The sequence below is a fragment of the Eublepharis macularius genome, chromosome 3 (genome assembly GCF_028583425.1).
Source record: "Eublepharis macularius isolate TG4126 chromosome 3, MPM_Emac_v1.0, whole genome shotgun sequence".
NCBI lineage: Eukaryota > Metazoa > Chordata > Lepidosauria > Squamata > Eublepharidae > Eublepharis > Eublepharis macularius.
The window spans coordinates 180950533-180968441 of NC_072792.1; the positions used below are offsets into that span (position 1 = coordinate 180950533).

Here is a 17909-nt window from a genome sequence, read left to right on the forward strand (position 1 = left end):
CCTTTTATTGCTGTTTGCAGATTTTAGCCCAAAGATGAAGGCCAAATGAGCCGGCCCCAACCCTCGCTATCTAACACCACTTGGAATTTAGTTTTCAGATAAGGGACGGTCAATCAAAAAAGAGAAGAGACAGAAAATCATTTATTTCTGAGAGCTGGAAATGCTTCGAAGGCAGGGCTGCCACTCACTGGAGGGGCCCAGGTCTGACATTCGCCTCCAGCGAACAGCCTTTGTGCACAATCAAGTGAAGTGTTGGGCTGGAGTTGAGATTATCTTGGGTTCAAATCCCCATTTGGCCATGCAACTTGGAGGGCCTTCCTCGTAGGGCCTTAGGCCAGTCAGGCTACCCTAAGCTCATAAGGCTGTTCTAAGGATAAAATGGAGTAGAGAAGAATATGCATGCCACCCCGAACTCCTTTGAAAGAAGATCATCGAACCATCGAATCATAGAGCTGGAAGGGGCCATACAGACCATCTAGTCCAACCCCCTGCCCAGTGCAGGATCAGCCTAAAGCATCTCTGACAAGTATTCATCCAGCCTCTTCTTGAAAACTGCCAGTGAAGGGGAGCTCACCACCTCCCTAGGCAGCTGATTCCACCTTGGAACTACTCTGACCCTGAAAAAGTTCTTCCTAATATCCAGCCGGTACCTTTGTGCATGCAGTTTTAGCCCATTGCTTCGGGTCCTACCCTCTGCTGCCAACTGGAACAGCCCCCTGCCCTCCTCCAAATGACAGCCTTTCAAATATTTAAAGAGAGCAATCATGTCCCCCCTCAACCTCCTCTTCTCCAAACTAAACATTCCCAAGGCCTTCAGCCTTTCCTCGTAGGGCTCAGTCTCCAGACCCCAGATCACCCTCGTCGCTCTCCTCTGCACCCTCTCGATTTTGTCCACATCCTTTTTGAAGTGAGGCCTCCAGAACTGCACACAATCCTCCAGGTGCGGCCTGACCAAGGCAGTATAGAGAGGGGCTATGACCTCCTGCGATTTCGATGCTATGGCCCCTTTGATACAACCCAGGATTGAATTAGCCTTTTTTGCCACTGCATCACACTGACTGCTCATATTTAGTTTACAGTCCACTCTTACTCCAAGATCTCTTTCGCATACACTACTACCGAGAAGTGTATTCCCCATCCAGTATTTGTGCTTCCCATTTTTGTGGCCCAGATGTAATACTGTGCACTTGTCTTTGTTGAATTGCATCCTATTCACAGCTGCCCACTTCTCCAGAGTATTCAGGTCTTGTTGAATTTTAATTCTATCTTCTGGGGTGTTTGCTACTCCTCCCAATTTGGTATCATCAGCGAATTTAATGAGCAGCCCTTCCACTCCTTCATCCAAATCATTGATAAAAATATTGAAAAGTACCAGGCCCAAAACCGAGCCCTGTGGCACCCCACTGGACACCTCCCTCCAATCTGATGAAACGCCGTTGACCACCACTCTTTGAGTGTGGTCCTCCAACCAGTTCCCTATCCACCGAACTGTCCTATAGTCCAGTCCACAGTCTTCCAGTTTGCCCATCAGAATGTCACGGGGGACCTTATCAAAAGCTTTACTGAAATCCAGATAAATCACGTCAACAGAGTTCCCCCGATCCAGTAAGCTGGTCACTCGATCAAAGAAGGAAACCAAGTTGGTCTGGAAAGATCTGTTAGGGACAAAACTATGCTGACTTCCCCGGATCACTGAGCGGTCCTTCAGATGCTTACAGACTGATCCCTTTAAAATCTGTTCTAATATCTTCCCAGCAACAGAAGTGACACTGACCAGCCTGTAGTTAGATCAAGCTAGATCAAGATAGGTAGCTAGGCCATGTTAGTTTGTCTGTAGCAGCAAAAAAAGAGCAAGAGTCCAGTAGCAGCTATAAGACTAACAAAATTTGTGGTAGGGTATGAGCTTTTGTGAGCCACAGCTCACTTCTTCAGCTCCTACCCTACCACGAATTTTGTTAGTCTTGTAGGTGCTACTGGACTCTTGCTCTTTCCTTTGAAGGAAGGTATGATAAAAGTGCACACAATAAATACTTGGCCAGGTCTGGCAGCAGGACAAGAGAGATAGGGGAAGCAAAGTCTCCTTCAAACCATTTTTGACTGCATCATTACAGACACAGACCCCGGTTCTCTGTCTGCCGGCCCAAGAGGAATTCAGCTTGTTAAAGGAAGTTAATGAACTACCTCCACTCAACTGAAAGCCCTGCAGAGACGCACGGATCCTGTTACCTATCGGGGCTGTCTGGTACACAAAGGACTGATTGAAAGGCTGTGCAAAGACAACAGCATCCTCTGTTACCAAATGAAAGGAAATATGAGCCCAACGAGTCCAAGGAGAATAGCTCAAGCTAGGTGATAAATGATGCCCAGGTATCAGGAAAGCAAACATCCTAGGTCTCACCAGGAAAGAAAGATTGCGTCTCTTGCAAAAAGGAAGGAGGTGCTGCGAAAGCTCAGACCTGGGAAAGAAGCAACGTCTTGTGGGATGTATTGACGAAGGCTTTCACGGCCGGAGAACGATGGTTGTTGTGACACTGAGAGATCTCTGACTTTTGGTGCTACACCTCTGAAGATGCCAGCCACAGCTGCTGGCGAAACGTCAGGAACTACAATGCCAAGACCACGGCAATACAGCCCGGAAAACCCACAACAACCATCGTCTTGTGGGATGTTTGCAAAGCTGGATTGTTCAGGGGTATCCTAAAAGCCAGCTGGGTGACCTTGGGTCAGTCACAGCTCTCTCAGAGCTCTCTCTGCCCCACCCACCTCACAGGATGGTTCATGTGGGGATAATAATAACATACTTTGTAAACTGCTCTGAGTAGGCGTTAAATTGCCCTGAAGGGAGGTATATGAAGCGAATGTTATTATTATTATAAACTTTTTAGCCTGATCAGTGCTTCATTCTCGTGGCCCTTCTTACTTGCCCAGGGTAATGCTGATCACCACCACGGGGTCAGGAAGCAATTTTCCCCAGGCCAGTTCGGCTAGGATCTTGACAGTGTTTTGCCATCTTCTGGGCATGGAGCAGGGGTCACTGGGGGTATGTGTGGCGGGAGGGAGGGAGTTGTGAATCTCCTGCATTGTGTAGGGGGTTGGACTAGATGACCCTGGAGGTCCCTTCCAACCCTATGATTCTACGATTCTTCTGTGATTGTATGATCCCAAACAAGAGAAGATGGAGGCTGGATGGGATTACTCAAGGCCAAAGCTGAATGATTACAGCACTGCAACAGCCAACAGCATGTGGATCCAGTCCAAGAGAAGGTGGGACACCATGGGGAAACCAGCCTACGAGGCAGGGTCAGCCAGAGGGAGAAGGCAGGGGAACAGAGGGGCAGACAGTGGGAAGAAGCATGCAGGGAGCTCTGCTCAGCAGCCAGTCTTGATCACAGCAGGGTTCTTAAGCAAGAGCCCCATGTCAACGCAGACTAGGGTTGCCAGCTCCAAGTTGGGAAATTCCTGGAGATCTGGGGGGTGAAACCTGGAGAAACCTGGAGAAAGTGGGGTTTGGGGAGAGGAAGGACATTGGAATGGCATAATTCCATAGAGTCTACCCCCTAACGTAGCCATTTTCTCCAGGTGAACTGATCTATGTGGTCAGGAGACCAGTTGTAATTCTGGGAGATCTCCAGCCACTACCTAGAGGCTGGCAACCCTAACGCAGACCAGAAGTGGACTTGCTAAGCAGAGGCTAGATGGCCACCTGACAGCAATGCTGATTCTGTGAACCTGGGCAGATCAGGAGAGGGAGGGCAGGAAGGGTTGCCTCAGTGCTTAGTTCTTGTGGCCCCTCCTTACATGCCCAGGGTAAAGCCGATATCCACTTTGGGGTCAGGAAGCAATTTTTTCCAGGCCAGTTTAGCTAGGGATCCTGACAGTGTTTCGCCATCTTCTGGGCATGGAACAAAGGGTGGTCAAACCACTGTTGGAGATACAAATAATGCTAATATTCTATTAGGCAATAAATAGGAATATGTATTTTTAGTGTAAAGTGACAAGAGCTCTAATAAATGTTTATAATCATATAAAGGAATATCTTATAATGGAATAAATAGTCAACAAAATCTTACAATAACCCCTCTTCCACAGTAATACAATGTTAAGGATGGCTGAACAAGAGGAAAATATCAATCTAGATTGATATTTACCTCTTATTCAGCCGTCCTTAACATGACTATATATTCCATTATAAGATATTCCTATATATGATTATAAATATTTATTAGAGCACTTGTCACGTTACATACGATATATATTCCTAATTATTGCGTAATAGAATATTAGCATTATTTGTACCTCCGACAGTGGTTTGACCACCCTTTGTTCCAGGTTCTGTACTGGAGACACCTCTTTTATTGTTTCCATCTTCTAAACATGGAGCAGGGTCAACAAATGTGTATGAGGTGGGAGGTAGTTGTGAATTTCCTGCATTGGGCCGGGGGTTGGACTAGATGACCCTGGAGGTCCCTTCCAACCCTATGATTCTATGATGGTGGCTCGGTGACAAAGCGCCTGCTTCGCACACACAAAGTCTCAGGTTCAATCCCTGGTTTCTCCAATTAAAAAAGATCCAGTAAGAAGTGATGAGGGAAACCTCAGGCAGGGACCCTGGAGAGATGCTGCCAGTCAGAGTAGGCAATGGCAGACCTGGACAGACCAAGAGGCTGAGTCAGGAAAAGGCAGCTTCACGTGTTGCAGCAGAGAGAAGAAGGCCAAGTGATACACTGGAAGGGCGGGGAGAAATGAGTTAACGTTGCTGTCAGAAGGCCCCGCTAGACGAGCAGAGCTGAAAATTATGCAGCAGGGAAGCAAGTCTTTCAGGAGATGCCAAAACCATTAGCATTTTTACACAACAACAGCTTACTGATCATTCCTCCTCCCTGCCAAAGCCAGGGCTGCGTTCTGCTCCAAAGGAGAGCCGCGCAAAATTAGCACATCGCATCTGCCGTAAGCCCAAGATCAGTGAAAGTGTTCTAACCACGCGCCAAGACGGTTTCCTAGAAAGGGGAGCTGCAACGGAGTTCAGGGTCTCTGGGCTCGGCGTCAGGACGGGGGAAAGCCAGCTCAGAGCCCCATCTCATCTCACTCCTAGGCCCACACAGCTGCCGCTTAACAGGAGAGACCTGCAACTCCTCCCAGCCCTCTGCTGGCCACCACAGGATGTCTAGAGGATGCCTGAAGTGACATGAATGAATGAATGAATGAATGAATGAATGAATGAATGAATGAATGAATGAATGAATGAATGAATGAATGAATGGTCGCAACCCACAATTTGAGAAACTGTTCTGATGCTTTAGTGCACATGAAACGGGTTGGACCTCCAACCCACGCATATCAACACTGAGTTATCAGCAGTGAGGATATGGTGGCCAGTCAAGAGATGGGGGGCCCATAACACACACATGCTGAACTCCTGGGGTCCTCTTTGCATCATGCCCTGGGGGCAAGATTCCCCCCCCCAATTCTGCATTTCCCTCCTCTTCCAAAATCCATCAAAGATGAAGAGGCACAGAAAGCATTCAAGGATGTGTACGCAGAACTGCCTAATTTGGATAACATTAAGACAGGCGTAGAGCAATGCCACCCCAGCACATAGATGGAGCTTTGGGGTCTTTCAGAAGCAAGAGAAAGACAGAAGAGAGTTCTACCACCACCACCAAGGAACATACAATGAGAAACTGAGGAGGAAGACAAACCACAGTAAAGCATCACAGGATGTTTCCTTCGGTCATGGGAGGAGCAGGACATCGGAAAGAGGATTAAAAGGTTAAATGGAAACCTTCTTCACTTGGGAAATCTCAACTAAGGGAAAACATCATTTGGTGGGAGATCCAATATCGGAATATTCAAATATTTCGGTTTCGTTTATGAAAGCGAGATTTTCGGGACTTCAGATACCAGCTCGAAAATTCGAGGTTCGACTTAATGGCGCTTGAGCAGAGGAACCTGGATCAAAAAAGAGGAGGACTGAAAGCCTCCCCTCCTAGTCAAGCATGTGATGCAGAGGCTGCTGTTTCACCTGCATCGCTTTCTCATGCCATCCATCAACAAGCCTTATAGCCATTTCTTTGCTGACACCTTAAAATATTAATTGGATTTCAAAAAGCTGTCTTGGAGAGACGAGCGAGGATAAGAGGGAGCCCGAGGTCCTCCAACTGAACAGACGAAATTCGCTAACGGGTTTTGTAGCTTTCAGGCTCTGAACGAAAAAGGAATCTTTGCACACAAGAAACGAGACTCTTCCGGCAACGTTGCAAACAAAGGTAAGAGAAAGCTGACAATGCCAGGGAGTTTCTCTTCCTCCAATACATACTCTGAGCTTAAATATATTTAATTTCCTCCTGCCCTTCCTTTCCAAGGAACTCAAGGCAGCGGAAAAGTTCTCCCCTTTCTAATTTTGTCCCTACAACCACTCTATGGGGTAGGTTACACCGAGAGAACAACTGGCCCAAGGTCACTCAGTGAGCTTTACAGCTGACTGAGGAGTTGTTCATCCTGCGTTTTCCAGTTCCTAGTCCGACACTAACCATTAGACAATACTCTCTCTCATTCATCTGATTTTCAAGCAGATATCTTATCTGCGACAACACACAGGGAAGTCAGTCAAAGCTAATCATTGGCTGTAGTAGATAAATCAAACTTCCCTGTACAGATGCAATATACTTTCTGAATAGCACACGCCAGGCATAGACTGAACTATGGGGATCCTGAGCACAGCCAGAAAAAGATGAGATCTCTTACATGTCGGTTCTGCTTATTTCATTCTGGCATAAGAAACATAAGAAAGTCTTGTATCCTTTTTAGGAAAAAGGTGGGCTAAAAATGGCTTAAATAAATCATTGAATGATAGAGTTGGAAGGGACCTGTATGGTCATCTAGTCCAACCCCCTGTACAACGCAGGAAATTTACAACTACCTCCCCCCGCCCCACATCCCCAGTGATTCTTGCTCCATGCCCAGAAGATGGCAAAAAACCCTCAAGGATCCCTGGCCAAACTGGCCTGGGGGAAATCGCTTCCTGACCCCAAAGTGGCGATCAGCATTACCCCCTGGGCACGTAAGAAGGGGCCACGAGAACTAAGCACTGATGTATCCCTTCCGGCCCTCCCTTTCATGATCTGCCCAAGTTCACAGAATCAGCACGGACCTGAATCAGAAAGAGGACTCCCTGGACTTGCAAGCTAAGGATGGATTTTTGTAGTTTCACAGTCCCCCCTGCCCAGCAATTGCCCAAACTGGGGTGGGGGTGTTAGAGGGCAATTTTTCACGTGACGCCTCCCCGCTTCCATTTTGGCGGAGCCCAAGAACGCAACGAAGCCTGTGTACGGTCTCAACTGTTCTGCCAAGAGGCAGGAGAACCAAAAGCACCAGCAGAATAAATCTTACCCACTTGCGGAACTCCCCGGTTAAGGAGAGGAGAGGGCGGAAAGCCATTTGTCTCACTGGCTCAAAACAAGGTATCGCTTTTTTTATTTTTACCCTGCCCTCCCTTCCAAGGAGCCTGGGCACATCTCCCACCCTCCATTTTATTGTCAAACCTACTTGTGAGGTACATTACGCTGAGAGAGAACAACTGCTCCAGAGTGCTTCATGTCTAAATGTGGATTTGAACCTGAGCCTCTTCAATCCTTACCCTACACGCTTATCCACTACACATTACTGGATCCCATTTTCATCACCTTCCAACCAAATAAACCCAGATGTGATAGCGCTGGCCTCGGCATCCGGAGTTTAGAGTTGTACATCTTCTGCCCATCCAGACAGATCTCAAGAGAAGGGAAGTCTCAAAGAAGCAGTGCGGCCTAGCAGTTTGGACGTTGGACTAAAATCTGGGAGACCCAAGTTCGAATCCCAACTCTGCCGTGGAAGCTCACTGGGTAGCCTTGGGCCAGCCACACACACTCGGCCTAACCTACCTCACAGGGTTGTTGTGAGGATAAAATGGAGGAGGGGAGAATGACGGAAGCCACCTGGGGTCCCTGTCGGGGAGAAAGGTGGAGTATAGGTGTTTCAACAGGTTGTACAATACGTGAACTACTGTTTTTAAGTAATTTGAATTCTAAGTAGTTTTATCTTCTTTTATGCTACCATGTTTTATTCTGTTATGATGATATATGTTGTACTCCACTCTGAGCCCGCTGTGGGGAGAGTGGATTCTAACTACAATTAAATAAATAAATAAATATACGTCAAGTCAAGATAACTATCAGATTAATAGCAGTTGATGGACCTTTTACAGTCCATCCATTTCTTCAACCTCTTTCAAGCAGCACAATTTTAACGCAAGACGAGCCCTGCTGGATTGGACCAGCAACCTGTCTCACACATCCAACCCATTACTCTGGAGGGCCAACAATAGGGCATAGACTTTGAGAACTTCCCCTGAGGTTGCCTCCTGGAGCTGACATTTAGAGGTCGACTGCCTCTGAATGTGGAGGCTCTCTTTAATCACCATGGCTAACAGCCACTGATCGACTTCTCCTCTACGAATCTGTCTAATCTTCTTTTAAAGCTGTCTATGCCTCGGGCCATCACTACACCCTGTGGCAATGAATTTGCCCCCAATTCTTTTTAAAATCAACGCTGCCATTCAAACAATATAAAAGGCAAGCAACTTCTTTGCGCAACTAGGAGAAGACGCGTCACTTCTCGCAATTTCACAAGCAAGGCCAGCAAAGGGAAACGGACGGCAGTCCTCAAAGCATGAGCAACTCCATTTCTCCACCCAGGGAATAAAGAAACACAAAGCAATCACATCACAGCGACCAACAATGCTCAAATTTTCCTCGCTTCTGCCACTCAAGGCCACTGGAAGCTGGAAGATTTCGAGACGGCAGCAGCAACCCGCAGTTCCAAAATGGCGGCGGCAAGGCAAGGGACAGAAAGGGCCGGCAACTTACCTTTGTGGTGTCATCATGTGACCGCTGGTATCGTTTCCAACGGCAACCATAAATTCCGGTCAGGCATGACAAGCACAACTGCGGCTCGTAGTACTGCAAAGGTTGGTGTTTAACCATGCTGTCACCAGCTCCGTCACCAGCAAGCTCTCAGAAGTCCATCAGGTCTCGAGAGGCCCCTGCAAGAGAGGAGGAGACACAGGGTTTTAGAAGCTATGGATATTTCGTAGCATCTTTACTATCCCAAATACAGTTTACGTGGAGGCAGAATCTTTACTATCCCAAATACAGTTTACGGGGAGGCAGAATCTTTACTATCCCAAATACAGTTTACGGGGAAGCAGAACAGGTTGAGAAATGCCAGAGTAAGTCTTAAAAGATCAAGAGATATAGCCTTGACCAAGTGGAAGAAGCCATTGCAAAAGGGCAAAAATTTCAGCGGGAACACATAGAGCGGCCATGTTCTTAATAAAACCAAAAATAAAGAGTGGATAACCACTAACCGAAAGCAGAAAAATATACAATAAATGTAGAAAGGTATTTATATATCTAATAAAGTGCAGTAGTGATAAAGTGCTTATAGGTAATATAGATACAATAAATGCAGTTAATAAAATACAATCAAAGTCCAAATCACAATCCAAAGGGTGTATGGACGGCCTAAAAATCCCAAGTTATTCATAAGCTCTTATTTTTCTTTCTTCCTTTTGCAGGTGTACAGAAAAGCAATATTGCATCCGGAATCATAGGTAAGTGAGGACCAACTCATACAAATAATTTCTCATATGCTATTCTCCCTTTAGGTAGAAAAGCGCTGCGGGAAAGAAATCCCAACGACCCTGTGCCCAGAATCTCAAGTAAGGAAAGACCAACGCTTGCAAGTAGTTTCTCATACGCTGTTCTCTTTGTTTCCTTTTATTAGGTGGAGAAGCGCTGTGGGAAAGAAGTCCTGACGACCCAACAAGGAACTGGTTAAATTTCAACTTGTTTCAAAAGAAACGTCATCGGGGTCATGCCACAGAGAATGCCACCATCCAGGGCTCATTTTGAGGGGGAACGCGCAGGAACGCAGTTCTGGTAGTTCTCCCAAGAGGTCACGGGTCAGGTAGCCCCCCCACCTGATTTTTGGCCATTTTGGGCCCATTTTGGCCTGGATTGGGGCCAAAATGGCCTGGATCGGGTTCCCCTACCCGGCCACTTTCAGCCATTTGGGGCCCATTTCTGCCAGGATCGGAGCCGAAATGGCCAGGATCGGGCCACTGCCAGGTGGGGGAACACTCCCCCGTCTGGCAGCAGCCGAATCCCAGCCATTTCAGGCCCGATAAAATCAATTATGCGAATGACAAACTTCTGGTGATGTCAAGGGTTGTGGCATATGCTAATGAGTTATGCCAATATGTTCCTGCAGCTCTTTTTCTATGAAATGACCCCTGCCACCATCTATCCACGTGGACACATGAATTCTCTTACGTGTCAGCGTAAGGCACACCGCAAAGTAATGGCCGTGTGTAAAACCACTGATCCCTCAGGTCCAACACAGTCTACCCTGACTGGCATAGGTGCTCCAAAACCCCAGCGGAGAGAGGTCTTTTCCGAACACTCACGATCTGAAATGCTTTAACGGGAGATCACCGAAATTCGGTCAGGGAGATTTTGCATTCAAAGCATACGCTCCACCACTGAGCGAAAGGACCTGCCCAATAAAATAGGAAGCTATCTTATACAGGATATGACCCTTGGTCCACCACACTCAATATCTTCTATTTTTAACCAGCAGTGCCTCTCCAAGGTCTCTGACCTAGAAAAGGTCTTTCTCAAGAACCGTAACTTTTTCATTAGCAACACTAAGGATCGAAACTGGAACCTGTCTAAGCAAGGTACACCCTACCTCTGAGCCACAGCCCATCGTAAGCCCATCATGTCCGAAGAAGAGAGCTGTGACTCTCAAAAGTTTACACTCTGAAAATGTTGTTGGTCTCTGAGGTGCCACTGGGTTCAAATCCTGCCGCCCTCTATAAAACCAACCAACGACCCAAAGTGTATCTATTTGGAAATAAATCCTGTTTGACGCAATGGTATGCACTTGAAGGCTATGTTCAGAATCACAGCTATGAAGAACAGGCGAGCCTGGTTCCCACCAGATTAGACTAGCGGTCTGTGTAATCTTGGGGCACTCCCCGCTAACTGGGGTGGCCTCAGAGGTTTCCCCCCGCTCTGCCACTTGGGATCCATCTAAGCCAATATAAGGCTTTGGCCAGTCAAACGGTTCTGGGAAGCCAAAAATCCAGCCTTGATCATTTGTCTTTGACTCTCGGAAGCCACCCCAACATTTAGGAGTCTGACCAAGGGAGTTCTGACTCTCAAAAGTTCATACTCTGGAAATCTCGTTCACCTTTAAGGTTCTACTGGACTCAAACCTTGCTCTGCTACTGCAACACAGCTACCCACCTGAAACTATTTACAAGCCACTCATTTTTCAGACTTTAGTGTTTTAAATTTTAATGAACACGTTTTCCAGTTATTGCTGCTAAAATACCTCATCCTAACCTCTTTTCACATTTTGTCATAATTTTATTAACACCATGATAAGATTGGTATAGATATAGGGGGAAACCCGGGTCGTCCTCACAACAAAAAGTTAGTCTCTAATCCCAGATATAAAAAACCGATTTTTGGAGAACTGCAGAGCTTCCAAAATATCAAGCAGGAGACAGAGGTTAATGCACAAAATACGCACAAGGGGCAGTTGAGATGTCAATAAAGCCTTTCGCAAGATGTATCCCTCTCCAGGGCTCCAGCTCCGTAACTTAAGGTGGGTTAATGTATCCCGTGAAAATCCACACGGTTTACTTATTTATTTACAAAATAGATACTCCACCTTTCAGCTGGGCGACCTTGGGTCAGTCGCAGCTTCTAAGAGTTCTCACAGCCCCACCCATGTCATGGAGTGGTTACTGTCGTGGGGATAATAATAACATAACTTGTAAACTGCTTTGAGTGGGAGTTAAGTTGTCCCGAAGGGCGGTATATAAATCAAACGTTGTTGTTACTGCTTCTGCCCAATCTGGGCCACCAAGGCAACTAACAATTAAAAACAGAACATTCCATTGGCTACTTATCAGCTACCATGCTCACTTCAAGGTATTGGTTATCACATACAAAGCTCTTCATGGCCTTGGCCTGGCATACCTATGGAACCACCTCCCTCCCTATGTTCCTCCACGGCAGCTTCGCTCATCTGAACAGGGTCTCTTGCAGGTGCCACCCAGTACATGGGCAAAATCAACAGCAGCCCATACACGGGCTTTTTCTGTGGTGGCCCCTACCCTGTGGAACGGCCTGCCTGAGGAGGTCAAGAGAGCCCCCGTTCTCCTAGCTTTCTGCAAACGATGCAAAAGCGAATTATTCAAAAAGGCTTTTTACTCAGATAGGAGGGCTGTATTCTAGGGAGGGGCTCTCAGATGATCCACTAATGAGTTAAACAGAAAAGAGTCCAACTGTGCTTCTCGAAAGCTTATGCTACAGTAAAGTTGGTTAGTCTTTAAGGTGCTACTGGACTCTTTTCTCTTTTGCTACTACAGACTAACATGGCTAACTCCTCTGGATCACTAATGAGTTAGGAATCACAGACTTCACCCACTGCATTGTACTGGATTCCTGCTAATGCTGTATCTTTGTATACTTGTATCTATTTACCCTATGGCTATGGAAATGTCCTTGATATTGACTGTACTAATCTCACACTGTGTAATCCGCCTGGAGTCTCAGTGAGAAAGGCGGACTATAATTGACACAAGTAAATAAACAAATAAAATAAAAAGATATCACACCATTCTGATCAATCAGGGTGGGGTGGGCCGCACCAAAGCTAGCCGATTCCCCCTATAATTACGTAGCACCTACCACCACATATTAATCATGCATAGTGTGAAAGGAGCACAGGTAGCAGGCCCTGCAACAGACCCAGATGCCAGCTCTGCCCTTATATCTACCCAGGAAATACAATTACAGGACCCAATGGCGTCAACTACACTGTCTCTGGCTCTTACAGCTGCTCATCCTCCAATCTGATATATGCCCTCATGTGCCAACGATGTCCATCTGCTCTGTACATTGGACAAACCAGCCAACCTCTGCGCAAAAGAATAAATGGACACAAATCTGACATTAGAAATGGCAACATCCAGAAACCAGTGGGAGAACACTTCAATCTACCAGGACATTCCACCAAAGACTTAAAGGTCGCTGTGGTTCAACAGAAACCTTTCAAAAACAAAATCCAGTGGGAAGCTGCTGAATTGGAATTCATATGTAAATTGGACTCAGTCAGGCTGGGATTGAATAGAGACTATGAATGGTTATCTCATTATCAGAAGTCACTGACTTCCTTAACAGAAGCAAACTGATCTCCATATCAGAAGCTACTGTTTGCATCTACTCCGCCCTCCCCTCTCCACCTATATATCTGACCAGTTTCTTCTTGCCCTCCATGCATCTGACAAAGAGAACTGTGATTCTCGAAAGCTTATGCTACAATAAAGTTGGTTAGTCTTAAAGGTGCTACTGGACTCTTTTTGATTGTGAAAGGAGACTAGTTGAATCAGCAATTTATTCTGTGTGTGTATGTATACATATACATATACATATATAAACATACATACATATATACACACACACACAATAAATCACTGATTCAAGCACCACCAAATATATACGCTAAATAAACTCCCAGCAAATTTTCTGAGACCTCATTTCCAGCATGTAGCATGGACAGACCTTCAGACTTCCCGAAAACTCATCAAGGCAAGAGAGCCAAACACACACCGGAGGCTGCTCAGTAAGCACGCTCCGCATTTAACCACTGTACGTTGCTCAAAGCGCAGATGACAGCAATCCTCCGCAACACATGTGGTGCACACAGGCAAGCGGAACGTCAAAACAAACAGCTAAATATATAACAAAAGTGCCTCGCAAGAGTCAACCAAAGATGGATATTAAAAAGCCAGCCAGCGTCCTAAACGCCCGCACCCCTCTGAAAAAAATTAGGCCAACAAAAACGTCTACTCCTTGCTTACCACATCCCTGGGGTTTTTTTTTCCCCCCAACAGCCACTCCCAACGGTTTCCAACCCTTTCTTTTTTCAAACAGCCTCTAGGCTTCTGACACTACCCTGCAACTCCGTTTCCCCTAGCATCCATGGCTCTGCTGCCATGGGGGAACACAGAACATGAATGATTCAAGCCTCGGGTGGTTAAGATTACACGTACAGAAATAAAACAGGAACCATGACAAGGGGGAATTAATTATTCACCAGGAAAAAAAAAAGATCGGGAGGGGGGGGGGAAGGGAAGTTGAGAACATCATACGGCACCGTTCATCACAACCTTGTCCTTATACAAGTTATGGCATCATCTCCTAGAAGATACCAAGACCAAATGAGAATTCAGACCCTGGCTAATAAACACACAACAGCCAGCCACACACACACACACCCCAGTGTGCTTTCCAAAGTCTTTGCACTCCCAGAAGAAGCCCTACAGAATATGGTTGCCCACCTCCAGGTGGAGCCTGGAGATTTCCTGGAATTACAAGAGATCTTCAGACCGCAGGAGCAAATTTCAGATCCGGTAGTATCTTAAAAACCAACCAGATTTCCAGGGTATGAGCTTGCGAGAGTCAGAACTCCCTTCGTCAGATATGATGAGTGGAAAAAGGAAGGAGTCTTTACACTCCAGGCAGAAGGTGGGAGGGGTATTGTAAATTAGAGTGTCAGGAAACTAGCAATAGTATATGTTGTAGTTAGCTTGATAGAGTTTAGGGGCGAAGCGCAGGAAATTAGCATCTGGGATGCGAGAAAAATCCTATGTCCCAAAAAAATCCTATATCCTATGTTTCTCTCCCTTCACAGACACTGCCCCCAAATCTCCAGGAATTTCCCAGGCCAGAGTTGGCAACCTTACATCAGTGGGATCAAATGCAAAAATCAAGGTCACCATAGAAAGCAAGCAGCACCATATTTCCCACATAAATCCAGTACATTAATGGTGATGCTGTCATCTCAGAGGCTCGATGGCCATCTGACAGCAGTGCTGATTCTGGGAACCTGGGCAGATCATGAGAGGGAGGGCAGGAAGGGTTACACCAGTGCTTAGTTCTTGCGGCCCTTTCTTGCACGCCCAAGGTAAGGTCAACTGCCACCTTGGGGTCAGGTAGCAATTTTCCCCAGGCCAGTTTGGCCAGGGATCCTGACCATTTTGCGCCATCTTCTGGGCATGGAGCAGGGGTCACTCTGTGGGGGGGGGAGGTGTGAATTTCCTGCATTTTACAGGAGGCTGGACTAGATGATTCTAGAGGTCCCTTCCAACCCTCTGATTCTAGGGTTCTAAGAGCTAAGCTACAAGAGACGAATTACACAAGGAGGAGCACGTGAAGGGAGTCACAATGTTAGCAGGGAAGCTGAGTTTTAAAAGGGATCTGAAGGCTTCATCAATTTCCCCCGCTCTACAGAGCCAGGGAGATCTCTGCTCAGAAGGTTTATTTCCTCTTGGCCTCCTAGAAGGGGAGGTGAAACTGACAGAGCCTTCCAGAGGCAAAGAGGAAATTAAGAAACCCTCTGAGGAGAGATCTTTGCTGGCTCTGTAGAGAGGGGGAAATTGACAAAGCCTTCTGATCTCGTTTAAAACTCAGATTCCCGGCTAACACTGCGACTCCCTTCACGTGAGCATCCTCGTGTAATTCGTCATTAGTAGCTTGGCTCTAAGTGAACAGCACACTTCTGGCATTACCACTTTGATTAGTACCACTTGCAGGTGCGGCCCACGAAAATCCCCACAGACATATTCGTTCCTCAGACGTTTGCACCTTCTGCCATAGAAGGCTTCCCCCCCCCCCACCACCAACTTCTGCAGCCTGGATGTTTTCAGAAGTGTCAGTTTTGGTTCGCAGCCAAAAGCAAGTTCCTGACATCACATCTGACTAAGCTCTGTTTGGAAGGGGGGGGGGGGAGAAACTGAAGAAAAACAAAAGCAGTTTGCCCAGTATTAATAGAATGCTCACATGAATCTCTCCTCTCGTGCACGTGCACATGAGCCAAAACCACTCCATCCTGAGGTCCTTGCTCACCCCTACCTCCTGTCCTCTTTCTCAGCTCTCCCTCCCTTGATATCGCACACCGATGCATTTTCTGGAACTGCTGAGAGCTGTCATTTAACACAAGGCTCCATCTCGGGCGCTGTCTCGCACACGTGCTGCCAGACAGGCACCCAAATACCCAAATGACCTTTTCTCCTCCTGTTTCAGGAAAAGAAATCCTGGACTAGAATACGACCTCCTTAGTCACTCGTTGGATAATGCACTTCCAATCCTCTTTATAGATCATTTGGAACAGATTTTTTTGTGTGCAGAATAAAAAATCCACCTCAAACGATTGATAAAGTGCATTGAAAGTGCATTATCCAACGTGTGCGGAATCAGCCAGTGAGAAGACAAGACCCACTGGAAAATTCAAAAGCAAGATTTGGGTCCAGTAGCACCTTAAAACCCAACTAGATTTCCAGGGTATGAGCTTTCGAGAGTCAGAGCTCATACCCTGGAAATCTAGTTGGTCTTTAAGTGGCTAGTGGACCCGAATCTTGATCTTCTCCCACAGACCAACATGGCTAGCCACCTGAAATTATCTTCGCGGAAAAGTCAATAATGCTAGGAAAGGTGGAAGGCAGTAGGAAACAAGCAAGATCCAAAACGAGATGGTTTGACTCAATAAAGGAAGCCGCGTCCTCCAGTTAGGAAGTTCTGAGCAAGGCTGTTAATGACAGGACACTTTGGAGGTCTTTCATTTCAGAGTCGCCATTAAGTCGGAAGCGACGTGACGGCACATAACACGCATATGGACCAAAATGTCCATGATACAACAGCACAGTCTTGGAAATTCTCGAAACCCTTTTAAACTCTGCTCTGTTGTCGCCTTCCCAGTAAAATGCAATGCTAGGTGTTTCTCTTACAGTGTTTAAACTTAAGGGAGAAAAAAGCCCCAAAGCGCTAAAAGTCTTTTGACACAGTTTAGCACAACTAAAGAACTGTGTGCAATTTGCCATAGACGTGGCTGTCCACTCATTAACAGAATCTCACTCTCATACACTGAGGTCGCTGGGGCACCATCTCTCTTGTATCGCTTGTTATGGTTCCGTATCAGATCATCAGTTAAAGTATCCCTTCCACTCTGGGAGAGGATTCGTTCAGAAATAATTTTAGCTTTGGGGCAATTCCGCAAGTCTCGGCATAGCTCTATACTCACGCAACTCACACCACAATGCCGCTCTCGCGGCGCGATGACATCAGAAATCGCGCCAGGAAGACACTCTGGTTCGGTGAGTATAGCGCTATGCTGGGACACTTGGAATCACCCTTGGCTTTGCTTCCACCTGCAGAACCAACCAAGTGAACTCATAACTCGTTAATAAACTGATTATCCTTATTAGTGGTTTTATCTCTCCTCCCCCTCGCCTTACAAATTAACATGCAGCTCCCAAGTATCACCCCTGAAAAATATTCCAACTTTGAAATGTCCAGGTGTACCTAACACCATCTTGGCAACTGCATCCGTTCATCATTAATTTTATGAAACAACTAATCTTTAGAAACAGTGCTCTATTTTTCTGCGGAAAGTTCTCCATCACTGCTCCCAACTTGGCTTCTCTATTAAGGCATCTTAAAATCGCATCAACCTTTTGTGGTTTCTTTGCAGCTGTATCACATTGCCAAGTTAAGTTCCTGTTGGAATCAAACGCCATCATGAGGGTCTGTTCCCATGTACTGCTGGCCAAACCAGGCGCCCTCCATTCCATTACCTGCACAAAACATAGAACTTTCCCTTTCTCTCTGCTGAATTTCATTTTGTCAGTGTCACCCCAGCGCTTTCTAATCCATCAAGGCCATTTGGAATTTTATATGTTGTAGTGAAATGTTGCCAATAACCTTGGCAGACGCCACAGGCCAGAATCATATCCTGGC

At 46.4% G+C, this 17909-nt stretch overlaps 1 protein-coding gene across 4 annotated transcripts in view; it reads right to left on the minus strand.

Annotated features, from left to right (window-relative positions):
- Positions 1 to 17909, minus strand: part of GDPD5 (glycerophosphodiester phosphodiesterase domain containing 5) — a 182477-nt gene that overhangs the window by 100638 nt on the left and 63930 nt on the right. For all 4 annotated transcript variants that reach the window (XM_054974901.1, XM_054974903.1, XM_054974904.1 and 1 more), the window contains exon 2: positions 8904 to 9079. In XM_054974901.1, the coding sequence (XP_054830876.1) occupies positions 8904 to 9020 (117 nt within the window). In that variant the 5' untranslated portion in view covers positions 9021 to 9079. The remainder of the gene's footprint in view (positions 1 to 8903; positions 9080 to 17909) is intronic.